This window comes from Aythya fuligula, chromosome 4 (assembly GCF_009819795.1).
Source record: "Aythya fuligula isolate bAytFul2 chromosome 4, bAytFul2.pri, whole genome shotgun sequence".
Lineage (NCBI taxonomy): Eukaryota > Metazoa > Chordata > Aves > Anseriformes > Anatidae > Aythya > Aythya fuligula.
Genome location: NC_045562.1, coordinates 48,835,040 through 48,862,901, shown reverse-complemented (window position 1 = coordinate 48,862,901; position 27,862 = coordinate 48,835,040). Strand labels below are relative to the sequence as shown.

At 37.6% G+C, this 27,862-nt stretch overlaps 1 protein-coding gene across 1 annotated transcript; it reads right to left on the bottom strand.

Annotated features, from left to right (window-relative positions):
• On the bottom strand, positions 1 to 27,831 carry CHIC2 (cysteine rich hydrophobic domain 2). Its single transcript, XM_032186004.1, has 6 exons — positions 27,658 to 27,831; positions 21,130 to 21,184; positions 20,842 to 20,997; positions 7,175 to 7,231; positions 6,949 to 7,008; positions 1 to 4,028 (listed from the first exon to the last, which is right to left on the bottom strand). Exons 1-6 carry the CDS (start codon positions 27,774 to 27,776, stop codon positions 3,978 to 3,980), a joined length of 498 nt encoding a protein of 165 aa, XP_032041895.1. The 5' UTR covers positions 27,777 to 27,831; the 3' UTR covers positions 1 to 3,977.
• Positions 27,832 to 27,862: the final 31 nt, after the last annotated feature.

Sequence of the window (27,862 nt, the reverse complement as noted above, 5' to 3'; positions counted from 1 at the left end):
TTTTTTTTGTGGCTTTTTTTTTTTTTTGGTAGACAATTTGCATTATTGCCAGCTGCTCAAAAAACCAAGCTGGGGCTCCCAAAACAAGGGGGCTGATTTAAAATTAAGACTTTGGGGTGGAGAGGCTGGGAGGAGGGAATAAAGACAAGTTCTTTTTCTTTGCCTTCTGGTTTATGAGCATTTACAGATCGCATTTTAAAGCTCTCCTCTACAGCTTTCAGAGCTAGATAAAATGACTTTTAGAAAAATAAAAACTGACTTAAGCAAGCATATAACTTTTAAACACCATGGTCTTGAGATTTACAAAAAAGGTAAGTATCATTTAAGAAATTAATTTACAGATTTTAATTTAAGTCCAAGTACTGCGAATTATTTTTATTTTTATTTTTTTACAATGTACTCTACTTTGAGTATCATGGGAAATTTTGGATTTGCCACAGACATTTTTGGATTTACATACATAGTTTATTAAAATGACTTACTGAGCTATTACAAAACATAACCTAACTTTACAAGCATTTTAATTTCTGGTGAAATTTGCTAATCCCAGTATAAACTTCATACCATAGGTATTTAACAATGGATAAGCTCTACAGAATTCTTCACAGAGGTTCAGAAGGGAAACCTTTCTGCTTCACAACTTATTTCTGGCTATCACTAAGAGAATAATCTATCTTAATTATATTACAGAAAGCAAGAGATCTTTATTGACCGGTTGGAGGCCACTATATCTACAAACAATTATTAGCTTTCACAGGGAGTCATTGATGCCTCTACCATTACTTTTTCAGGCTAAAGGTGACATAATTAGCAATAATCATTTGATAAATGATTGATATCAAGTGGCTTTCTCTCACTATTCAAGGAAATTGGAAATAGGTAAGATTATTTATATGAACTGCTAAATTACTAGAAGCTGAACAGATTAGACTATGTAATAATTACTTAAGCAAAGATCAGTCTATGTCTTAGAAGTCCTACTGTAACTTCTGGCCTGCTCCAACCATTGCAACTTCATCCTTTGCCAGCTGGACAAGAAAAGTAGTATCTTCTTACTGGCACACAAAATAACAAGATTTAAATATTTTAGAAACAACATCAAAGGAATAAATCCTGTTGACTGCTGCAGGCACTAAATAGATGTTTTATTAATTTTTTGTTATGATCAATTTCTACTGTTACAAGTACTGAATTGAAAGGAATTGCATTAAAATGTTTTATAGCATTCTTACTAGACAAGTGTACTACCTCAGCAGGAGAATAACACTTCCGAGCAAAATTCATCTAAATATAAATCCACTTTCTCAAGTCTCTTCGTAATATTTTAAGTCAGAGACACTGTTCTAATAAAATATCAGAAATACTTTAAGTGGCAACTTGTCTGTCTGCCTTACTATGGGATTTAGGCTTTTATTTGTTCAAAGCCCTACTTTGGACCCCTGTAATAGAATTCTCAGAGTAAATCATAATGAAAATACAGAAATGCCTGCTAACCAAGTACATAACAATAGATGCACCTAAAGTAGAAGAGTTCTTATATACCATTAGTACTTATTTAGAAGTTTTGCTAACGAGATGCTCTTTGTAAATCTTTAAGCCACACTTCATTCATTGCATTGGTTTCAGCACACATCACACTCAAATTAACTTTAAAATAAGCAGGTTTGGGTGCTGCTGGCAAGGTAGTCACGGAGTCACAGAATGTAGTATGGGAAGACGGGGTAGTAAATTAAGGTCATTAGCTAATCCTGAACTCATTGCTGTTATGGTGCATCTCATAAGCCATACCCAACCTGTCTCTCTGCAGTAAAGACCTACCAGTAAAAAACTGCATACATGAAACAAATCTATCTATACAGCTAACAGAGAATTTTGATAAAGTCTAGGTGTAGTATATTCAATATTCATTTTATTGAAAACTGAGACTCAATGAGATCAATATATATTTCTGGTCACCAGTTATTTTTTCTGTTCAGTTCCAACATCTCCCCTGCACCTCCAACCTCCAGAACCTCAGCTGCCATCAACTTTAGGCTTCTGTCCTCCTTCACAGGCTGAAATTGGTCCAAGATTATAACTAATACTGGGTAAAGGAGTGCTGCAGAACCAGATCTGTACTACAGAGGCTGACATTGATTTAAAAAAAAAAAAAATTGTAACTAGTTACTTTGGAGAGAAACCATTGTGGGCCCCCATAGACCAAGGCAGCACAAGACAGATATTTGTTAATTAAAAATCAAATTCAGTCAGGTCAAAGAAACACGCTTGTAGGCTTGTTGAAAAGCATAGTTGAGCTATTTTCAAAGTAAACAGCAGGAATCCACAGACAAAAGCTGAGCAAAGGATGTTTTTTGGGAGCAGATACAGAGGGCTTGGACTTTCTAGACCAATCCCACTATCAAACATATAATACTCACTAGAGAATATTTTACAGAGAATAAATATTTTGAAGACATAGAAAAATAGTTCACAGCATCAAGGTACCTGTAATATATTACCTTGAAATAAAACTTGTGTTTAAAAGATTAAAAAGAGAAAATTATTCTTGTAGTGGTATCAACTTTTCATCCATACAAATATTAAGCAGAGTATATCTGTTTTTCATATATTCACATTATTGCTTGCTACCACAACTGTACAAGGAAGATATTCATAGCTTATGTAAGTGTTCATGTACAGTAATTTTAGATACATAAAGCAAACTTTAAAGTATGATTGAGTAGCAATTTAAAAAAGAGCTGTGTGTGAAGATATGTACAATTAAGATACAAGCAGAAGAAATAAAATACAACTGGCCTGACCCAAGCATACATCATATATCCAGTTAAAAAAAAAAAGTCTTTATACTTGTGCAGAAAGTAAGCTTTGTAAACCACGAAAGCATAGAATGAGCAGAAGCGAGGGTGCAGTAACTAATCACCTAACACATTTAGATTTACACTGTTGTCCAGTGTACTTTGCTTTGATTACTTTTGAAACATGGCACCTGCATTTGGATCTGGAACTGTACTGTTCAAGATTTCCCCAGTAACTTTCTTCTGCTTATGTGGCTTTAAAAAAAAAAGAAACAACCCTGAAAGGTCCTCTTGGACAGTAAGTTTTACTAAAACAAGTCCTTCTGTACCCCTATATATTGTATGTGGTAAACAGTAGGAATAGAGCTGATACATGGCATTCGCCTGAATTAAAACACCTACATTATAAACTGCAATACTAATATATCGTTGAGATCTTGAGTTCTACTAATCAGACACATGCAATTCTCTCAGTGATCTTTCTAGTCTGAGTAATATAATTCTATTTTGCCTTTTTTTTTTTTTCCTTAAGTTAGAACTTCTTCAGAACCAGCTGACAGGACTTCTTCATGAAAAGCACTGAGATTTCTACTAATGCAATGGCATTTGGGTTCCAGAAAGCACATTGTCAAAAAAAAAAAAAAAAAATCATCTCCTTCTTCTGTTGGAAGAGGCTAGCCAATAACCCAAAAAGAAATAAAAATATTTACAACTGCCTAGTCACTGACAAAAGTTTAGATCTTAGAAGGTACTTCAGCACAAACTAATAATTAAAAGGACTTACACGATGGACAATCAATCAGTTGTGTCATTTTGGGTTTAAAAAAAATACCTGCTCACTTGTAGAACATTTTCAGCTGTGTATTTATAGTAATATATATATGTACACACGCGCGCGCACACATAAAAGACTCTCTGAAAATCAGGATACATTAACAAACAGAAGTAGGAAAAGTAATAACTTAAGTAGTAGGTAACATTTGCATGAAATGACTTTGCAGAGTTTGACCAAATGCACTTAGAACATGCTGTTATTAAAACAAACAAAAAACAAACAAAAAAAGAATGGAAACACCACAAGAGTCTGTAGAACCAATGCTATGTCACCACCAGGAGAGCACCAAGCAAGGCACCATTGGAAAGACAACATACTTGAGTAAGTCTCTATAAATAAATCATATGCTAATCTGGTCGAAAAATCGGTGTCTTTGGTAAAAATTCTATAAGGATGACCTGTATAAAAAGAAAAGAAATATATTATTTAAGAGATTGCAGCAATCCTGTTTGTCACAATGACAATTCACTTTTTTTTTTTTTTTTTGATGTACATCAAGTTGTCACAATGACAATCACAATACTTTCCTCAGGTAGAAAAATGTCAAAAATTCTTTTCAGACAAAGCCAAAACTCATAAAGAATCAAATGGAATTGACAAAGTTTGCCTACTAATACTGAACACATCTAAACAAACTGAAAGAACCTACTTAAGCGTTCTTTAACAAAAATTATTAGGAACACATTATTAAAGAGATAAAGATACTAATTCAAAAAACATAAAGCAAAATGCATGCAAAATTAATTTTCAATTACATGAACAATTCCCTTTACTTCAAATTTGATTCTGCTTAATATAGGATTCTAAAATCAAGTTTATACTTCAAAAACTCATATAGAAAGAGGTATCATCTACTGCAAATTTTGCATATCAAACAAACCTACAAGTAGTTAACAAACTTAAGTAATGTTTCTAAATGATTATGCCTCAGGTCGCAGTTGAAGTTTCAGCTATGTTTTGCATAACTATGTAGACTTGTTAGCATAGACAAACTCAAGAATGCAATCCAAGTAGTTATCCTGGTTTATATTCAAATAGAAATCTTAAAGAAAATGTTCACATGTACATTTTCACATTATACGTTTTCTTTCTTTAGACAGTCTTAAGATTACCAAAACACCAGCATGAGTGTATTAATAAAATATTAATAAGTATAATAAAAAATAAAATACTTTCATCTGATAGCATAACTAAGGATTTTTTTATTTACTTGTAAGGGGAGCTTGAGTTTCTGCAAAGTTAAGAAAGAATTTTAAACGTTTTTGATTGAAAAACGCAACTTGGCTGCTTAGAGAATAAATGCGTCTTTCTGTGATAGCACACTGAACATGAGAAAAGAAAAACCGTCACATTTTAGTTCTGAGGCCAACACTTTAGAAATAATGAACACTGAAATCACGTCTGTAAATCTATTTTTACAGATACTCAGAAGTGGTTTGATGTTTAGCAGGGATGCAAGCTGCTCAAAATCCATTGATCGCTGAAACAGGTTGACCACTGGATGCTTCATAGCTACCAGCACTTCCAATATTCAGGCAAGATTTCAAAAAGGAAGCAAGATGAAAAGCTGGAAATCTGTGTTTCTACCAAGAGAGTAAGGCCACCTTATATATAATTTAGCATCTCTGACAGTGGACATAGACCCTCAGGTGGGCAAAGAACAGTATTTTGCATACAGGGGCACAACTGAAAGCACTTATTTTGAAAAAACTGAGGCTAAGAGTTTATTAATTAAAATTAAATCATGACTACAACATTAAGAGCAGTTTTAAAGAGACTAACAAATTAGTTAACTGAGAATGAGGAAATGGTGTAGGGGAGTCTATTAACAAACCTCATTAAATACATGCAGAGATTGCATATTAGATGTTTCACAAATTGAAAATAAAATCTTAGATCTTTATCCTGTAAAGCTATATGTCCATGCTTACACAGTAGTAATGCAAATAGCTCATTTTAAATTGTATTTAACAGAATGAATGAACCACAGTATTTATAAACTAGCATTGTACATTTGTGGTGTGTTTTTTTTTTTTTTAATTGAATCTGCAAAACATTGGATGTGATAATTTTCCTTTAGAAAACCACTTTTTTCAGTGAGATAAAAAAACCTTCATTTAGGTGAAGTTCAAATCTACTTTCCAAAGTTTGATTTATGCTGTTTGTAGTGTCTTATCATACATCTAAATTAACAAGTTTTGTAGAAAAGGTGATACAAAGTGTCTACTTATTCAGTGAGCTGAATAGAGCTATTCTGTATAAAAAGGCATTTAAAAATCTTTTATGTTTCAGGCTAGAATTAAGATCTAATGCAGAAACAGGGAAAAAAGGAAAGGCTAAAAGGAAAAGATCATTTTAATATAATTTCCTACTACTTAATCAGTTTCTAAATCAATTTTACATGCATGATACCTTTGTTTCAAAGAATAGACAATTTTTCACACAATGAAAAATCACAGATAAGTTAGAACTAATATAGCAGATATTTCTCAAAGATTAGTCTTTATTTTTACAAAGTTAACCCTTCCTGTCTCCTACTTACTAGGCAGTTTGCAGAAATCCCGCAAATTCTAATGTATCTTACACTTCAGCGGCTTACATTCATCCTATTTAGCACCCTCTGTCTACGTCCAAGAGATTTTCAAAACGGAAACATAAACAGCACCAAAAAAAGAGCAAGAAGGTTGCCAGCTAAACAAACTGAAATCCCACACTGGACATCATTCATTTTAAACTGCATATAACTTCTCACTGGATGTTTCTATGAAGTGCTTATGGGGTCTCAGCCAAAGACTGGAGTTTTAATTTTAGAGTGACTTAAAAGTATTTTATAGCAACACCAATTTGAGATAAAGATACTTTCAAGACAGTTGAGGTAAGGGGCAGTTAAAATCTAAAAAGGCTAAAGGTTTCTTAAGCTCCAACAGCTTAGTTGAAAGGTCTTCTTCCATACTTTTAGACTTGATTAGCATCATATAAAACAGCCATATCTGACTTGCTGCGTAACCAAAGTTGTGGTTATTCTTTATACAGCATCTAAAATTTCACACTCCATCAGCACATGTTCGAGCTATTTTATCTTGGCAATTAATTTATTATTTTTTAGAACACAGTGAAGCCTTGTTTTCAAGTCATTCATAACTTTATAAATCAGTCCTGCACATGAAACCATGCATCTGTGAACCGTAGAAAATCCTTGCACTCAGGCGATTAAGCTCCTGACACCTTTGCTGATTAATAATCATGAAAAGAATAAGATCAGAAGCAAAATAAATGATCATTTAATAGAGAAACTCACAAAACAGCCCTTTAACTTACATATTCCATCATGTTATTCGTTTCACATTTCCTTTTGCTTAGTCTCCAATGCAAGCACAGCTAGACAAGGAGGAAAGAAAAAGAAGAAAAATGAGCTGTATTTTATTGCAGCACACAGACTAGCCCATTTGTCCACCTTTCATATTTTTCGTTCAACAAAAGCATCTGTTTCCATACTGTGCAATTCAAACTCCAACAGTACGAAGCTGCTCCCTGCGGCACTCACCTTGTGGTATAACCTATTGTTTTCCCATTCTAATAACTTCTCAATCGATCTTCGTGTCTGGAAGACAAATGAGAAAGAATTTTACTCTTGAGTGGTTTTAGAAAAACTTTGTTTTGCAGCTGCTTTTGTGTGAAAAGGAGAGAGGTACAGGACAGTGACTGAGTACAGGGTGGTCTGTAGTACTATCAAAACTTCCCTGGTATTAAATAGTAACCAGCGCAGAAAACAACTTTTCGTGACACCCAAATAACTATCTTCAAAACGGTGTAGAAAAATCTAACCATTTTGGAACAAAAGCTTTTCTCACATATGTTTTTATAGCAGCTACAGGTTCAAAGCCTACTACAGAAACTTTAAAGTGATCCAAGTATAAATGCAAGCATAAACGCTGCTCCCTAGTACCCGTGGTCTCAATACACTGCTTCTTACAAAGCTGGTATTTGAACCAACAAATGTTACTACGTCAAGTACAGATATACAATAGCCTATTTGAGAAAATAAAATTAAAAAAAAAAAAAAGTTACATTTATATCGAGATTCTAGAGAGCAAATAACCAAACGCAGAAAGTTATGGTAACTTGCACAAATTTAACTTACAAAATCTAGGATTTGTATAAAGAGCAAATCCTGTATATAGGAGCCTCAAGCCAAGTTTTACTGCCTGTCTTTACCACACTTGACACTTCAGATAGAGGATTCTGAAATCTGTTCCTTCACAGCTTTAAGACTACACACGCCAGCATTAAAGGACTTTCTGTGCTGTAAAGTTTCACGGCATTTTGAATATAGTTATTCAGTTATATTTACATTTGAGAAATACATTCTGACATTTATGGTCATTTGACTGCCAGAATATATACTGCTTAGCTCTAAATGGGATTTGCTACTGACTATGAATAAATAGAGGATAATTCATGGTGCCAGGTGTTAAGATGAGACCAACAGAGCTGCAGGTGCAAAAGGACGGAGCAATGACAAGGATCAAATACAACTTTGTGCAGCTGCAGCTTCCTTACAAGGCACAGAGGGGTGAGGGGAAGGGATGAGAAAGCATCTTGCTGTTATTACTACAAAATACAAGTACTGTACATGAACCTTAACAAATCAAACTAAATGCCGGCCCGGCAAAGAAGAACATCTGAACGAAATAAAAATTGGACAACAAATTATTCCTTTCCCATCAAATACTAACATTTTGCTTTTAAAACTCCAGTTAGCCTCCGGTGCAGTATTGCGGTAGCATCCAAGCATGCACTGTGGTCACATGATTAAAAATTAGATCATGGCTATCTATAAATAATCAGTGTGCTGAATTTTTATTACGCTGTATTTTAAAAAGCACAAGTCAGGGAATTATCCAAAAGGTGGATGTGCCAATGACTAATTTATCACTTCAGTTCGGAATTGAGTATTTTGAGGGTTATTGTTATTATTATGTTTTTAAAGACAGTGCCCTTTAACAATAATCAGCAGACCTCACTTGTTTCTTTGTAAAGATAGCCTTTTAGAGTCTGCTCTCCTTTTAAATGAAAATAGGGCAGCAGTTATGGTCACACTTTTGTTAATTTAGTTGCCAGTCAGCTCCAAATCAAAAGAAAATAAGGCTGCAGAGTGTAATTAACATTCAGTTCAGTCGTTTTGTCCCTTGTCTAGCCCCCAAGCTTTGTTAAAATTGCCATCTGAATGCTGAAGGCTGTAGGGAAATCGATTTGATTCTAATCGCACCATGAAAAGAACATGATCTAACTGCTTTCAGCCCTCCGTAAATCTGTACTAGGTCTTTAGCACAATGCAACTTCCAATTTAAAAAGCACTGAATGTCTCGTCAATGACTTTGTGAAGAAAAAAGAACAAGGAGCAGACATAAAAATTCCAATAGTTGTTTAAGCATTAAAGTTCATTTGCATCACAGCAAACCTGAAAAGGGCTGACCTCTCAAACCGCCTCTCAGGTCTATGAAGTTGTAGCCTTGACAAGCTCACATTGACAGAGCTCATTGACTCTGAAAGGCTACTCTATCAATGGTGAAAAATGGCAATAGGTTCTACTCTGAGCAGGCATCTGCCTGCCCACCCGCTGCTAAACCAATGGCAAAACCGATTCAAAACCTGAATCTACCTTGTAATCTTCCTTTCCAGGACCTTTTAATAATAGATTAAGATCACTATACAATTTAATTTCATTGTTTGCCCAAAGGGGTGTGAAAAACATCTAAGCTTTTCAAATTCCAATAAAATTACACATATATTACAATACATACACATAAATAAGAAATTGATAGGTAGTTATGCAGTATTAATTGGTTTATTTGAACAAGAAGCCAGTTTAAAGTCATTTTACTAGCATTAGATAAAAACACGGGCTGCCTCGCCACCGCGATTATTTGCTTTCCCGAAGCCTCGCATCCAGCCCCTCCTGTAGCGTAACTTGGGATATTCGGCCACAAAATCAGGCCATATTATCCATAAACTGAAATGTTAATGAAAATTAGACTGTAAAATATTTCTGCGAACCTCAGAGTTTGGAATAAAAAGAAATGAATTAAACAGCATCCCACAATTCACTATAGTAAGTTTTCTTCCTACTTGACAGGTGAAAAAAAGCACTTGCACGTGCAGCTTAATTAATCACTGCTCTTGACATCTCAATGATTTACAGTGAGGAGCAGGTGAGGATATACAAAACCAGAAAGGAACACTTGATCTGAGTGTAGCATTTCCAGCACACTAGGATGACAAGCTTATATATTCTATCAATGGTGAACAGAAAAACCTATACAGCAAATTATTTGTTAGCCACAACAAAAGCACAAATTAAGTGGAAGAGAGACTTGCTTATTAGGAAGATTTAATACTAACCAGCTTTTACATTTTTTTTCTTTAAAAAACTCACACCAATATTTGAGCAAAGCTGAAACTACAATTCAAGTATACTTTTTAGCATACCAATGATAAGAAAGTATGCTTTGTCACATATTCTGTGAAAAGGAAGATAGTATTTAATATTATCTACACGATTTTCTGAAATAGGCCTCTTCTAGATGCAATCTATAATGAAACATTTCTGTAAGATGTCTGATTCTTTTGAGATGTTGATATATGACAGTCTCCTCCTGAAAAACTGGACTACCAAAGAAGCCCAACTCATAATACATGTTTACCAATTCCAGTTGCTCCCAGTTAAAAAAAAAAAAAAAAAGTTTTGCCCTTAAAGATGAAACACACTGGGAAGGTTATGAACTCTTAATGGAGAAATAAGGCAGTAACAAAGTGTTACCTGGACTATCAAATGCAGTATCTTTTTCTTACGTCTTTGCAGTGTCTAGAGAAGTTAGGTTGCAGTTCCAGATGCAGTTGTGATCTGGAGTGGGAGTTTGTGCAGCCACAAGGCCCCTTCCTGCAGTGCCTGACCTGGAACATGCATGCTGCACCAAACGGTACTTGTGAATGGGCCAAGGCTCCCTGAGCTCCTGCTGTAAATCAGTGAGGGACTAGACAGTATTAAACAAAAGGTCTTACATGACACCCAAAATGGTGCTAATTTGATTACCTCCTTTGCCTTAAATATTTAAGTGGGGATACAAGATAAACAGTAACACTTCAACGCTATCAATTTTATCCATAGTTGTCTGGTAACAACAGAAAAATCTCTCTCTACATTCATTTGATCTTTGACTTTGCAGCTGAAAAAATTATTTTCAAATTATTTTTATAAAAACTTTACCACAATGAAGTATTAATAATTTTGAATAACACCTTGAAAAAATACACTTCATGCTCAAATTTCAAAATAAAAGGATATCAGTTTAAGGAGGTTTCTGTTGATTGTCATACAACCCGAAGTTGTATTGTACCCCATGTAAGAAAAGCTAAGGATCCTGTCAGAACTCTGAACTACACCATCGCCTTTCACTCGAAGGAAAAAAGGATGGAAGCAGGAATCTGTTCATTCTGCAAGCAAAGACAGACTGGTCTACAAAATTAATACCCAAGCAATTTAGTTATCACTCCAAATGCTTTCAGAGATTTATTCTTTCGTTGAATTTTAAAAAGTACACTTGGATCAAAAGTGTGGGTATATAGTTAATGTTGATGCACTATTGAGTATCAATGAACCATATTTCTGTTAGAAAACTACAAACAAAACTGGATGAAAAAGTCCTGGTACTGAAGATAGTGCTGCTACACAGCTGGTTGGTTGTTTCTAGCACTAAAATATGCTCTCTGTAGAGTTCGTACTTTGTGGACTGTGGAAGAGGTCTAAACAATTTAAAGTCCTACTCTGGTGGCACATCAAAAATGTCAATGTTGTAATCAAAACATACATAACTGAACTAAAAGGCATCTTTATCTGTGCTGAGACTACATCATACACAAACTCTTCAGGAACTGTAAACTGGTAAGTTTCCCATCTTACTGGGGAATTCTCTATTTGTGAAAGGCAAAGAGGATGTAGATGAAAGATGAGCTGATTTCAGACCCTGTCTGTTAGACCACATAGGTGTATCTTGCACCATCTTTCTTATTAGTAGCTGGGACACTTCTTACTAAAGATTAGCTACAGTGTGCTCAAATCAGAAGCCACTGCAGCATCAATGCAAGAACGTGAGCAAAACCCATATTACATGGATTGAAGAGTATCTGAAAATAAATGTAGCTATCTCATGCTTTTCATAAGATCTTGAAATAGCTGCCTTGCCCAAGAGTATTATTACTGCTACATCTCATCTTACAGATGATTTTGAGCAGAAAGTTAGCCCCATGATCAAACTTCCTGATGAGGCAAAGAAATATCTTCACCAAAATTCTGGAGCAGAAGCAACTTTGACCTCACAGACATCACTCTGACCTCAGGGAACTTCCCCTTCTAAAAGGCAGCCCTGAGGATATTGTCCCAAACACAAACATGATCCACAAACTAACCTAAGTTGTATGGTTGTTGTTCTCAAGCCTGAGTGGGTACCGCAAGGACAGGCAAATTCAAAGTCTAATTAATCGAATCAGATCAACTACTTTCCAAAACAGTCTCTTGTACCACATCGGTGTTATTTAGCCAAAAGAAGGGATGGCTCCAGGAAGACCCAATAGCAGCCTTCCTACACTTAATGGCGTCTACGGAAAAGATGGAGGGGGACTCTTTAACATGGAGCATAATGATAGGACAAGGGGTAATGGCTTTAAGCTAAAAGAATGTAGATTTTAATTAGATATAGGGAAGGAATTCTTCACTATGAAGGTGGTAAGGCACTGGCACAGGTTGCCCACAGAAGCTGTGGATGCCCCATCCCTGGAGGTGTTCAAGGCCAGGCTGGATGGGGCTTTGAGCAATCTGGTCTAGTAGGAGGAGCTCCTGCCCATGGCCAGGGATTGGAACTAGGTGGTCTTTAATTCCAACCCAAACTATCCTGTCATTGCCTGCCGATATAAAGAGGACAAGCAGTGTTATTTGACATTATTACCTGTAATGGTTTTGAAAAGCTAAGCCAAAAACCTAATACATATTCCTCAGAGACTCTGGTTACCTTGATTCCCAAACTCTAAGACTGTTTAAGAAAGCACTAAATCATGAAAGAGGTAGAGAAAGGGGAATGTATGTAGAACCTGTGCCTATTATCCAGAGCAACAACGGAGAACATACATTTCATTATTACCAACAGACTGATGGTACGTTGTACCAACACTTTTGTAATGTACTGATGGATTTTTTGGTACAGTGTACTGATGGTTACTAAGTGAACATTATCTAAATTCATGGCACAGAATCAGCAGTTACCAACTCAGCTCACATCAACAGCAGTGCAATGAACTGCTTCTAAAGTATCTTTAGCATCCAAAATTTGGTCTGCAGAAGAAACATGATAGAGAGGAAAATTATCAAGGAAAGCTCCTGAAATTTGATTGGTAGAGTCCTATATAAGTTTCCTCTCAAGTACAGACAATCCAGAAGACTCAAGATGCTAAGGCCAAAAGATACTTTGTTTATAATGTTAAGAGTTAGGTCACCAAACAAGAAGAGCTAGCTATCTTCACTCATAAAATGACAGTAAGTAGAGCCAACTGCTCTGGACAGTCCCTGCCATGGAAAAGCCTTGTAGTGGAAATGGTCTTGACCCTGGGAAAATTAGCATACTTCCCGTGAGAAGGCCTGGGTTGTAGAAAACTCCCTTTAATGGGCAGATACACGTTGACTTGATCTCCGAAGCATCAAGATCTTAACTAGGACGAAATTCCAGCTCTAAATCTGTCATTGTAAGGGAACAACTGGGCATGACAACGAAAGGTGTTCACCTCCTGATGAAGGTGAACATTCTTACAAAGGGCCACAGAAAATGAACATGGAAGACTGAATAGACCATAGCAGGAATGAAAAAAGAACTGCATCTCTACCAAGTAACTCATCTGGTATTGTCTACTGTGGGAAGTTGTAAACTGAACACAGATGAAAATTTTACCTCCATCCCCCTTTTTAAAGTTACAAAGATGTTAAGTTTGGATTGCAGTCATATATTTCCAAAGTATCTAGTAGAATGCTATGGAATATAGTTCAAGGCCAGTGTAGGTAGAAAAACTGAAGAATCTCAGGTTACATCTGTATTAGAAAAACTAGCTGTGCCCAGAAATATTCCCATTCACTTCAAGCCAGCTGGCAGGGAAGAGCTTACATCTTTATAATAAAGTTTTCCTAACTTCCAAACTACCCACAGCGCCTGCAACATCCTCATAATGCCTAGGAATTGTTATACATACAATACAGGACCAACGCTCGCCATGGACCTTCCTTAAAGTACAAATAATTCCTCAATACAAATTATTGCAATTCCTAGGAATTCCAGGTTTCATTTATTAATAGGAAGCATTTGATTCCTGCTGTTAGGAACATCTAAGGACAAGGGGCCAAGAATGGAAGTTACGTGAAAGGCAGCATAAGGTAGTGAACTAACTTTAGCAGGCCCCACAAAATCCTGTGTGCATGTTGAAGAGGATGACCCCTCTGAAAGGAATGGCCTGTCGTGTCCTGCCTGCCTAGGGCCTAACCACAAGAATCCCAGGCATGCTGATCCCATAGTTCATTAAACAAATTGGAAAAAATAGATCTGTCTACTCTAAAAAAAATCCATCACTATCATAATTGTTGTTCCAAATGTCAGCAAATTTGTTCCAAATTTCAAACGTTATTTTTATGGAGAACAATAAAATGGTCTTTTCTTCTGCAGAAGAACTGCCTCCCTCACCCTTCCACCACTTTCCTTAGCAGCCTTGTCTCTTGAACTGTTTACTCATGTTTTGTTCTCTCTCATTTGGAATAAAACTATTTTATATGCAGTGCTTGAGTTACTAGAGTGCTCCATTTATGCAGAGAATATCATTTTATCCTAGTTTCCTTCAATAAACTGAAAAAGAGAACATAACCCAATGCAAGGCCATTTTGAAGAAAAGCAAGAGAAGAGGCACAGAAACGTCACTACCTCATGCTTGCCAGCAGGTCATTTCTAGTTTCTTATTTTCAGTACCACAGCCCATGAAGTTCAATGAAATACTTCCTACTTAAGTTTAACATATCAATTTCAGATAGTTTTGGAGTTTAATTCTTCCCTTGAGTCTGTATATGCTCCCTTATTTGGCATCACCTACAACTTGCTAAGGACAGAACCCTACAAATGACCCTTCCTAACCTGACGTCCAGATCTGACAACCAGCTAGTTATTCTGAAAAAGCATGGTAAGAATGGTCTGCCTTCGCTACATGAATCTCAGCCAATTCATATTTGTTCAGAAACATGTCAAACAGGACACAGAAAGCAATCCTAAAACCAAAATACACCACTATCTGTGGCTCCCTCTATATACCTTAGCCATCACAATAGAAAAGGCTCTGTAGCATGGAAAGCATTATTTAGATAAATATTAAAATGCTGAGAGATTTTTCCTTTACAAATGCTATTAGATTTTAAATGGCATTTAGAATATTCACTATGGAAACTAAAGATACGTGCTACATTTACAATTAACATGAAACTTGTAATTAAGAACCCAAGAAATTACACGTTTAACTTCAGAATACTTATTCTTGAAATATGTATTTATATTTGACCTATAAAGAAACAAAACTACTATTTTGTGACTTACATATACTTGGAAGTATTCTTCATGACAAGCTTATTGCCCTACCCTCCAGATAAGCTTGCAAATTAAAAGACATAGCAGAACTATTTGCTCCCACGCCTTGTTACCCACCAACTCACTATTCCACCCTTCAGAAAAGCACATGAAAACTCTTTATGGGGTGCTCTGAAGTAAATAAAACTTCTGAAAGACAGAGGCAGAAAAAAAAATAATGGAGCTATACATGTGATGACTTTACATTTATTATGTTCTGCAAACACTTGGCTCCTGTAAGTTCAGTAAGAGGAGGATTTAGTGACTCTTTTGACTAGAGTAACACTGAAGAACAAATTTTAATTTTATTTATTTATTTATTTACCATTTTCATTTTATAACAAATACTAGAAATGAGATGATTTTAAAAACTTGTGAATATAATTTGAAGACAATGGACAAGAATGTATATTCGATGCATACAAACTCTACTTTAAGAAGTTTTACTAAGCTGATTAGACCCCATATAGACTTTGCATGTTTTCAAGTTAGGATAAATAAAATGTGTTGGTGTTTTTTTTTTGTTTGTTTTGTGCTTCCAAATTAAATTACAATGTATTAAGAAATAAAAAACAAAGCCCCTTCAGTTTAATGTAATCATCGCACAGAGCTGTTTGGAAAAGTATTATCATAACAGAGCATCTCTACTGCCAAGTCCCTGGCAGAAAGGCAGAATGGAAAATTTTTCTTCAGTTTTGAAAATCAGTTAAATGTTTTCATAGCTGCAATAAACTGAGCTAATGTGCTTTAACATCACTATCAACCACAAATTCATTCTAGCTCCTCCACCGCATATTTAATTTAATCAACGCTTTGGAAGTTGTAATTAGCTTATGTTTATACAGCACTTTGAAGATGTAAACTGCTATGTAAGTGACAATTAATAATGGGGTTTAAGCAGTATTCATCAGCTTTGTGTGAATTCACAAATAAACAAGCAGCTCTTGAAAGTATTAGTTCAGATCACCCTTAAATATCTCATTCTACCCATTTTAAGAGATTGCCTATGTACCTTCCAAAACATGCAATTTGCATGTAGAATTGCAGTACCTCCAGATTTCTTAAAAGCTAGCATTCTACCATAGCTTTCATTGTTACTGCTTCTGTTGAAATTATTTATCCCATTTACACATCAGGAACTACAGCACTTAGTTAATACGGAAAATGAACGTCAATTCATTTGAAATAGTGGCTTCAAATGGGCACCTCCGGCTGTAGTGCTTTTTGAATTATAATTCACTATGTCATTCTTTTTATTTAAAGAACAAAAACTTAAAGACTTAATGTCCATTTGTACAATCTGGAACTTGTCCCAGAAAGGATGGTACAATCTGAGTACAACTGCTGAAGATCATTGACAATCTAGATCTGCAAATGAGGGACTGCATTTCCTGCAATTTCCTTAGAGCTTTTACTCATCTAAATCCAATCAAGACCACATAAAAGGAAAGAGGCAGTCAGATATTGAATCAAATTAAACATTTATTCTACTGGTGAGGAGTACCAGGCTTTTTCTCAGATACCTCAATGCAAAAGAAGAAAAGAAACAATACCGTACAAAGACTTCCAGTACTAGCATTGAACAAAGCAATGAGAAGAAAAATACAGCGAGGGGAAAGCTTTTGTTGCATGGAAGTGCATTAAAGTGATATAATTAACAGTCAAGCTTACAAATGTCTGTGATTTAATAAATTTATATTTTCAAGCACCTGCTGAATTAAGGAGACAAAACTCATAACTCATTTTGCACCACACAATAAATAGATTATCATTATATGGCCAATCACCAGAAGTGTGTATTTTCAAAAGCCATTTACATTTGTGATAGCATTCCTACATTTGAATTTAAAGAGTTAATGAAAGTAGTAAACATACTAGAGAAAAATTAAGATAATCATTCAAATTTTAAAAACTGTGAAACTGTAGTATTCATTTTGTCTATGTGAACCTTAAATTTGTGTTATTCTTTTCTTCAGAGAAACTTTTAAGAGTATGTCAGACTGATTCAGCCTTATGTAGAGACATTTCTTAGTTGGTCATTCTGTGAAAAATTATTCTCCTGTATTAAAATCAGCGATTCTATAGTTGAAACCGACATTTCACTTAATAAAAACTTAAGCCTGAGAAAATCTCCCACTTGTTGCATCACTGTGTATGCAATTCAACAGAACAACTGGGTTAGTCTTCTACTTACACAGAAAACCATTTGCAGTTAGGAATTGCCAGCAGTACAAGCCATCTGAAGGGCCAAGATGAAGCTGGTATATTTATCTTGAATAATTAAAACAAGCTCTGCAAGTTCTACACAGATTTCAGTTCTACATGTGAACATACTCCTACCCTGAATCACTAGGGAAGAATACCTAAAAGAAGAAAAGAAACAGGCACGTCAACCTGGATGCCTGGTTTTCTCAAGAAGTGAATACTGGCTGCTGTGACTACACAGAACTTTCTTCCAAGACACAGTAAAGTCAGAGACAAGCAGTACAAGAGTTCAAACGTTATAACTTTGTGCTAAATATATTCATCTGCTATGTATAAACAGAACCGTGGCACTAGCAGAACAGTCCATAGATTGAAGGTTTTTTTAGGGAAAGTATACTAAATTGCCTATTTTCAGTTTTGCAGGAATCTGCTGATCAGTTCACCGATTAGAACCTAGATGAACCAGGCTGTCAGTTTGCTGTGCAGCTTCAGGAAACTCACACCAAGCAATCTTACTTTCTCCACTTCTGGAGACAAAAAAGATAGGGTCACCTCCTGCACTTGTCACAGCATTTTGACGTAAACTGATGGGAAGTCCCTTATAAAAGAAAAATCTTACAACATGTTGGACACAAGTCAGTACTGATATCTTAGGGAGTACAAAACCTGTAATTCAATGTACAAGGAATTTAAAGGATTAAAATCTTTCTGCTTGCCTAATCTTGTTCTACTAAGGTACAAACTTGAATTCATATATACCTATTCAAGCAACACAAGCAGCAGTAACTTTTCACTGCTTTTCCACGAATAGTAGCCCTGACTAGAATCATTACAAATTCCTCTGCTTGTTTCTTATACTAGAATTTGCAACTGTGTCCTTGAAAATATTCTACAACTTTCCTCCTTATCTGCTCAACCAGGGGAAAAAAAAAAAATCTATCCCAGTCAGGTCTAGTATTAAGAATTTAAATCTGGGAAAGGATTCTTGTCCCTTTCAGTTCATCGTTAAGAAAAGAAGTCTATTAATTCTTCTCTGTATTATACCCTTCGGATGTCCAACTGACACTGAGTTCTGAGTTCTCTAAAAGACAAGCTCGTAAGCAGACATCTATTTGTTGCATTGCTGTTACAGATAAATGATGTTGCCATAAGATCTAATTAACTTACCGGATTTTCATTCTGGGGCAGTAATCAAACTGCCTAAACATATGTATTTGGTGCAATCAGAAAGGCTTCAGGCCATCCACAGTGATACAAGACATTTTGTTTAGGCAGCTGAGTCTTACCCATATTTTCATCAAGACTCAAGCTTGGAAGTCCAGCATGAGTCACCCAACTTTAAGTGCTGGAAAATGTGTGAAGTTTCTTAAACCATCTCCTCTGAACAGAGTATCCACATACTTTTTTCCAGATTTCACTTTTGAAGAGAGCTTATCTTAACTCCTATTCCAAGCTAACTTCAACTGAAGCACTTCTCTGTTGCTTCACTAGGTTCCTATGCAGTACCTCCTTCCTCAGCTTCAAACTCTGCTTCCTAGCCCCAGATGCTACAAGCCCTTGGCTTTTTTTTTTTTAAATACATTGTTTAACAAAGTCAGAATGTTGATAATTAGTGACTTTTAGTATTAGGTTAAGAGGCACCAGGTCAGAAAATGAGAGCTTGAAGCATCACCCCATCTTGCCAAAAGCTGATGATGTCACTTTGTACCACCATGTTACATGTTACACATGTTATATGTTACATCCTGCTACAACAGCACATTATGTGAGAAAACAGCTCAAACTAAAGAGCACCAGAAGCTTTCTCCTTTATAACTTAAAAATTGACAGCAGCCATACAAACCATTGTTTGTAATGAAGCTTGGAATGGAGAAGGTAGTCTTCTCTGCAAGCTAGTTAGATCACTAACTTATCTGTTGATGCAATCAACAAATTCTGATTTCTTGCAGTAGACGTCCAGGATATACGGTTATCCTACAGAAAACTCACTCGTTCATGAGAGCTTGAAGATGTAAAACCAAGGGCTTGATATAATTCATGTTGACAACAACTATATTTTTTTAATTGGATTCCAACATTACCAGCAGGCTATTTTGTACGCAATTAAAACCAGTCATAAGTAACCCCTCGGAGGGACTAATCATTAAGCTCTACACAAAGTTAGAGGAGAAAAGAAATGTGTACAAGTTTTGTTCTGCTTTGATCGTCCTTTTTTTTTCTTTCCAATACATGGGGATTTCAGGCCTCTACACACTGCTTTTGCAGCATCTAATGCTACCACTGATACTTAAGACTACAAAAGCAGCTTGCCCAGCTTCTGGTTTTAGTAACGCCACCTGCTTGAGCATGCATGCATTTGTGCAGAAGCCCAGAACTGCAAATGCTCGATCAGTATCGAGAAGACGTGCAAGGAAAATTTTAGGGCCATATTGCAGAAACGTATGGTCACTGTCAACTTTAGAACAGCTTGATTTACCAACTGTGTAAAATGAGGACTTTGATAAAGAAAAGCACAATGGTGTTCAATGTACTCTACAACAATTTTTAGTATAAAGGGATATTACACAAAATAGAACACACACAAGCCTTGCCACAAAATGGAGAGACTAACAGCACCAATAGTGAGGAGAGGATGCAGAGGCACAAGAACTTCTTGCAAAGAAGCAAAATAGGACTAGCCAAAGAATTTTTATGTATATGGAAACTGAAGAGATGAGAGGGTGACCTAATTATGTACTCTGGGGGAAAGGAAGTGAAAAAGCAGGCACATGCAAGGAACTTCTGTTCTAAGTAAGACACTTTCTAGTTGTTAATATAAGAAAAAAAAAAAACATTCATCTACATCTTGGAAGGAAGATAAAGAAATAAATCACTATCTTAAATATATTTTTAAAGCACATAGCTATTTAGGCCACGGTGTAATTAGAAGCTCCTCACAACAAACTGTCAGTCATTGCCCAGTTCTGATGATGCTAGACAGGGTACTGTGGAGAAGATGAAGCTATTAAAAAAGTACATTGAGAATTATTTCAATAACAGTACGTGCTGTACAGTACGTGTTTCTAGCAGAGACAGCAAAACTACCAGTCACTGAGTTGTAAGCTCAGCATTCTGACTGGGGCCTGTTGTAGCTTTAAGTGGTACAACAGACAACTGAGATCAAAATGTGTAAAATCAAACGCATCTAAGCAAGCTCTAGCATACAGTTTTTGAAGTTGGAAAGAAACAAACAAACAAAAAAAAACAAAGTGAGAACAAAACCAACAGAATTTTGACCATTGAAAATGAAAAAAATAGTTCAACTTACTCTTTTACTGAGGCAGATAACTGGCCACATACTACAACCTAAAGTGCAGCAGCAGCAAAGGCATCCACAAAGTAGCCATCGTACATTAACTGGAAGGTTCTTCTTAAGACAACTGTTAACTCTACTGATGCTGGCTTTAAATTCTTCAGGTGCAACCTACAAGAAAAAACAAACTTCCTAGTACCACAGCAGCACGAGTTATTGCTCCTAGAATGCGTAACACCTTGAACTCCTGCTTTTTTAATAGCAGAAGTTTTAAATTCCAATTTTTTATTCACCATTACTCACCTTTCCAGTTAAAGATGAAGGAAATTCTGCTTCAAATTTGTTGCTTAGTCCAAACCTGTAAAAATAAAAATGAGAATCATAGCAGAATCATAAATAAGATACAAACACCTGATGTGAATCCTGAGAGTATTATTAGAACAAAATCAGCTCAAGGAAAAAATGTTTGTTATTAAAAGTAATTGCTAAGATAATCCTAACAGACAAAAGTACGCCACCATAAATAGTCTGAAATCCTGCCTATAGACTTTTAGGCATTCTGTTGATTCTTCTCCAAACTCATCAAAACCTTTACAAGTACTTAAAAAGGGAGGCGAACTAAGTTAATGCCATGGCTTGGATCCCCGCACCCCACCCAGTACAGATGTATCTTGAAGAAAAGCTCATTTAGCAGGCTCTGACAAAAATAACATTAGGTAACTGTTCTAAACATAAAAAGGGGGTCGATACCAGCTTGCTTATTCCGAAAAAAATACTATTAAGTTTCAGAACACTATACTACTTAACAAAACATGGTTTAAATTTTACTTTCCAAAAAAAACAGTACCAGTTGAAAATAAAAAGCTATCAAGTAACTTAAGATGGGCTAAAATTACTGACTATTCTGTGTTGCATAAGGTCCAGATTATAAGTTTCACCTCGTCTTCAAAAAAAAAAAAAAGTCTGTTTTCTATCAGTTGATAGAAAATGGTTCGCAGGCAGGATTTATGAATGGATGAATTTCAAAGAAAACCCAAACGCTTTCTGGCATCCAGTCTGGGGTATAGCTTCTACGAGCAAAGCCACTAATAAGAGTGTATGACTGGCTACTAATCTGGTAAACAGCACTCCGTGTAAAATTTAATTTGCAATTAATAACTTCCTGAATATAAACCAGAAAAGCACTCTTACCATCAGATACTTCAAACAACTCAAATCAGAAATTAAACTGCTCAACTTGAATACCTGCAGCAAGATCCATCACCCAACTCAGCCATGTGTAGAAAAGCTTAGTTGAGCTTCCATAGCTGAAGATTTTAGAGAAGTAATTTGCTTTCACAATATGATTACTGAGCAGCTAGGCATTCCCCAGGCAATCTTTTTCTTACTAAGCTGAGCACTCCACATGTCAACAGAGAACTCTCTCCAAGTCATCACACGGTCAATGTGCAGTTAGATGCTGTACCAGTGGAGAGGCAATGCTGAAGGACCTCACAAAACCAACTGGCCAAAACCCAAGTGGCAGGTGAGCTTAAAGATAAATAAAATGTGCTGGGGAAAGGTGATCTAAACTATGCTTACAAGTTAGTTAGGCAGCTACAGATCTTGAAGGAGAGCTTTTATCACCACTCATGATTCTCTTGACTCATTGCTCATTGATAGCGGCAGCCATCAGAAGTGGGAACAAAATAATGAGCACCACTAGGTCTGTGATTAAGAAGAGCATCATTTGGACTCCCTGTACCCATGTATTCATGGGGGACTTGGTGGAGCTAAGAGAAAGCAGATAGAAGGAAGCAAACTATAATAAAGTGAATAAGTTGCTTTATGAGGCCAAAAGGCAGACAGTAACTTGGAAAAGAAAAGTCTGGGGGGGAGGTATATGATCAAAGTGCAAAGATTCAGGAAAGCAGCGAATCAGGTGAATGATTAACTGTTAATCACCAAATCCCACAACAGAGAGCACTCACAAAACTAGGAGGAGATTGGTTTAAAACAGACAAATGAAAGTGCTTCTTTAAACTGCAAGTAGCAAACTTCGGAGTTTGTTTCCACTTGAGATTATGGAGGCAGACTGCACCAACAGATTTTAAAAGAAGTTAAGCAAGTTCCCAGACAAACAGACACCAAAAGGAAAGATATTGTTAAAGTACACATCACCCCCTACACAACTGCAGATGCCAGAGGCTACCCAGAGAACAGACATCAGGAACAGCCAGACTTGCACGCAACCTCAAGGTAGCAAAGTCTGCTGCCAGAGTTTGCAAGAGCGTATTGTGCTGGAGGATGCTTTATCGATTTTATGCCTAGATAATTTCTACATATGTTCTTCAGGAAAAGTTAAACAAGTCATCTTCCTGCCGCTGACTGCAGCCCGTACCTTACTTAGACAGAAATTAACTGGCAGATTAGAGTATTCATAACTAGAATGGGAGCTCTGCAGTCCCTACACGCCCCTCAAAACAAAGCAACAAGTGAAAATCATTAACCAGAGAAATCCGTGGCAAGGTTGCCAGCTCATCTCAGAATAAAAAAAACCTCCCCCACAAACAAACACCCACATGCTTATTGTAAACACACCTCCACCACTGAAAACCCTGCTGAATATTCCATGACAAGAAGACAGCCCACCTTTCTCCAAAATCCTGAGTGAAACCAAGCGCCCAAGCAAAAGTTATGTAAATGTCAGCAAGAAGTGTCATGCCCTATCAGTTAAGCTACTTAAAACTGGCAGTATGCTGAAGCGGAAACCAGGGCCTGAAAAAATCCCTTGGATCCACACAGACCTCAAACAGCCAAGCCTGGTAACACCACTCTACTACATAATTCATCAAATCAACACCAGAGACAGATTCTCTCTAAACAGACTTATCTTCAAAGAAGGAATCACAAAACGAGCTTCATATACTTGATGCTTCAGCATCCAGAAGAGATTTACTATGAATAATGGAATTCAATACAAACAGTGATGATAGGGGAGTGGCCTACTGTAAGAATAATTCAGTCCAAAGCAACTCTTGGCCCACAAACTGAAATGAGGCTGAGCCCCAGACCATGAGATGAGACAGTTTCTGCTGTTCCTCTGCCTGCAGTGCTGAGGAAGCCCTTTACCCTGAGGCATAAGCAGGTAGGGCAAAGGCCCGGGGAAGTCTCCCTGCTCTCAGTGAAGTCTCAGGAGGACGTAATTGCAGTCTCATGCTGAGGTCTGGCCGTGAAATCAGCAGAACGGAAACAAGGCTTTTGTGTGAATGTGTGATCCAAAAGTATTTAGAAGTTAACAGCTTCATCAAATATAAGCAAATACCGATGCAGGTCACAGGAGATACACCTGACAAAGACAGCCCAACTGAAAAGCTCTGGAGTTAAGAGTTACCTGAGATTTGTCTTGTTTTTAATAAAAGCATCCCAGAATTTAGCATGGACAAAACATTTTCCCCCAGTCTCCTGTTTGGAAATAGTCACATCGCTTTTACAAACTCACTGAGTCGGATTTCCAGCACAGAAACTTCTGACCAACACAGTCACAATTCGGTGAATTTATAAGCCTAAAACTAATATGGAGACTAAGACTCCATTTTCGAGCCTTGTGGCAATGTTTAATATATGGTGGGGTTGCTAAACCAAAACATCAAAGCTAACCAGCTACCACCATCATCCGGAGCTTTCCATTTTACAGTTTCATTACCATATGTAGGTGGGAACAAAGTATGACTCCATACTTCAAATGCTTTGGTAAGTAAATGATACGATCCCAATGTTAATCACTCAGCTGCATGCTGTAATTTGGAAATTAAAATATTAGAAACTTCATGCAACACTAATACAGTTTCAGGGTAAAGATACAGCCGCTCTGGAAAAAAGCAGCAGAAAGCGTGTTAAAATCAAACGCCTGAAATCAATATTTTGGAGCTGCATTTCCTCACAGCTGTCCTCACATAGCACCAGACTTCTGTAGTATAAGGCACCATCCCCAGCAAGGCACACATTTCTCGACACTTTTCCTCACTTCACACCATGTCCTCAGCAGATCCATGCTCGCCTCATACAGGAGGACTTCCTTAAACCGCCCTGGAACCTGAAAAAGCGTTTCTCGAACGTGTCTCTGCTTGAAAGGTTCAGCTGAGTTCCTGCCCTTGTGAACAGCGGAGGGAACGAAGCAGTGAGATGTGGAATCAAAGGATAACAGATTACAGCACAGGACTCAGCCTACCTCCAACCTTTTTGCAGGCTGCAGCTTATCTTCCTGACACGTAAAACTGATAGACGCTATCTCCTTCCTCTGTCATCTCTCGTGAAGACACTAAGCCATTTTTCTATTGTTTTCACCTATACTCCTTAGCTCCACATATTCACAGCTCTTACGAAATAAACACATATTCCACAAGTCTTATTAACTCTCCCATCCGTAATTCTTACATAGCCCTCTTTTCACTCACATGTCCTTGATACAGAGTATAAAATGCAAAAACACACAGGCAGACTTGAAGAAAGTTAAAGAAAGTTACTTGGGTGAAAAAAAGTGTATTTTGTGAGGGCTTTTCCCCTCCTGCTCCCAAGAGCTACCTTGCATCAACACGTGATGCACCAGGACAATAAACAGCACAGGAAGGCGTTCCCCAGCACATCACAACAGCTCTCTGTCAGTCTGGCACTGCAAAAGGCTACCAAACCCAATTTTACTAATGAATACAGGCTGGAATAAGGCAAATGTGTCTTAACTGGTCAACGAATTAGGAAGCCCAGGAAAAGAGTTACCGAAAAACACAATCTGGCAAACTACCACAAACGGTCTCTGCGATTTCAGTCATCATGTACCTCTCCTACCACCCTAACAATATTTTAGAAAAAAAGTATGAAATACCTTGAATTTTCAATTTAGTAAAGTAACACAAGTTCTATATTTTCCCAACTTTCAAGCGTCTTGCCACTATAAGAGATCACCTCAGTAATCAAGGACAAACTCAAATACTACTCCTGAGCAGCAAACTATCTACCTAAATATTCAAAAAAAAAAAAAAAAAAACACAATGGTTTAAAAGGAGGCTTTGTAATTGTGTGCAGCAGGCTCCAAATAGTGAGTTTAAGATAACTCTGTGCCACGTAAAAACCCCAAACCCTGGAAAACCAAGGCATTCAAGCGTTTTGTTTGGATAATATTTACCTTAATTCTTTTGATTGGTTTTAACAACTCAGCTTAGAGAGGACTCTCACGCATTTCCACTGTCTGTTGGGTGAAATCAAGTAATAGTAAATGCCTTTCTGGCATTAATCTGTAGTCATGGAAATGACATGTTTCAAACTCAACATTATGACTTCTATACAAGATCAGAGAAGATATGACAGGAAACTGTGAAAGTAGAGCTTTTGTTTAAATACACACGCGGCAGAAGCAGACAGCAACTCTTTAAACAGCAGAGCTGAGATCAATACAGTATTTGCTTTACTTTACTGATGGTTTTTGCCAGGCCTTCGAGGCATATTGATGGTTTTACACAAGGCAAGACAAATTAGTTATATACATACAGCTTGACCTATTCCTTAAATTCACTGAGAGAACATCCTGACAGTGATCTAACTTTTAATAATACGTTTCTCAATCATTGACAAAAATCTTATAGGCTGTACAAAGGTAAAAGTGGCGGATCCTATTCCGTGTTCACACCCAACGTGACAAAGTAGATGAAGATCCAATTGCCTAATTTTGGAGGTGTATGTTCACATTCAATTACTCACCCCAAACCTATAAAACTAATATTTTGAGTTAGATCTTAATGTTCTAACGATGTAGTGAATATTAATAAACAATTAATGAAGCAACTATCCGTCAGCCGCAAAGGCCGTGCTAGTCATGGGCACGGCATGCAGGCTTCCTCACAGTGCCATTAACGGGCCCCGATCTTGCCTTGCACAACTTGCCTTCGAGTACGGAGAAGAAGCCAGCATTTGCCTCCATTTCTGTTCTTCACACTTCTTTCTGCATTTGCCAATAGGGCAACTGCCTGTGTTCTCGACCTGCTCACCAGAAACACCGTAAGGCTTCCGGAGTGTTTTCACAGAAGCCAGACAGCCGCTGGATGGTAACAACTTTTCGATCACAGCAAACCGGCACGCAGAGTCACACGCTGAATACTTCTGAGGTGACATTTCTGCTCCCTCACCGGGCCTACGCGGCCTCGTGTCCACTCCACATCCTTCCAAGCCTCTCCACCACGTCTTATTTCCTGTTTATAACCCGCCTGCAAACTGCACCGCCTCGCTGCCAGCATTTCGTAACGCCGACCCACTACCAGAGCAGCGTCATATCGGAGAGCCACCAAACTGATCCGAAATTAAAGCCAGGCTAGGGACAGGTCTGGATCTGAAAATAAGCAGTTAGTGGGAGCCGGGGCTGTAGGATACGATCCCTGACACTTTTATGCTGCTGTTGTGAGCCTGGTTCCCTGAGCAGATATGGATTTATGTATAAATATGTATGCGTATATATATTTTTTGATGTTTATATATACGCACAGATGTATATGTGAAAGTTTGCACTGCAGCATTAGTTTCCAGGGAGGTATTTCAGCATCCGTGAGTACATGGCACTCAGGCACCCTGATCTGTTGCATTACCCACCGCACCGCGCTGGCTCCTCAGCAGCACACAACCCCCCCGTGGCACACTCAATCGCGACCACACGCCTTAATCGCGACTCGTCGCGATATCGGCTGCGCCTCACGGGCTCCTCACCCGCCCCCGGGGCTGGGGCTGGCACCGGGGGCACCCCCAGCTGCTTCCTCCCCCCCCTCCTCATCCTCCTCGTCCCCCCGGCCCCGTCCCCGCCGCCCTTACACGGTGACGTGCCCGGAGCCGCGCACCACCACCGGGTCGGGCGAGTACTTGAGGAGCTGCTCCTCCAGCGCCCGCTCCTCGTCCTCCTCCTCCTCGTAGATCTCGTCGAAGTCCGCCATGGCCGGGCCCCGCCGGCGACGCTGCGAGGGGACGGGGCTTGGCCGGCGAGACCAAAGGGAGGAAGGGGCCGGGGGAGAGGGCACCG

What these genes read in the sequence shown, in the direction of transcription:
- CHIC2 (XM_032186004.1), bottom strand. Translation starts at nt 27,776, where the DNA reads ATGGCGGACTTCGACGAGATCTACGAGGAGGAGGAGGACGAGGAGCGG. An exon ending in ACAATAGGTTATACCACAAG is followed by an intron (nt 7,009 to 7,174) that starts GTGAGTGCCGCA and finishes CTCCTTGTCTAG; the next exon opens with CTGTGCTTGCATTGGAGACT. An exon ending in CGAATAACATGATGGAATAT is followed by an intron (nt 4,029 to 6,948) that starts GTAAGTTAAAGG and finishes CTTTTTATACAG; the next exon opens with GTCATCCTTATAGAATTTTT.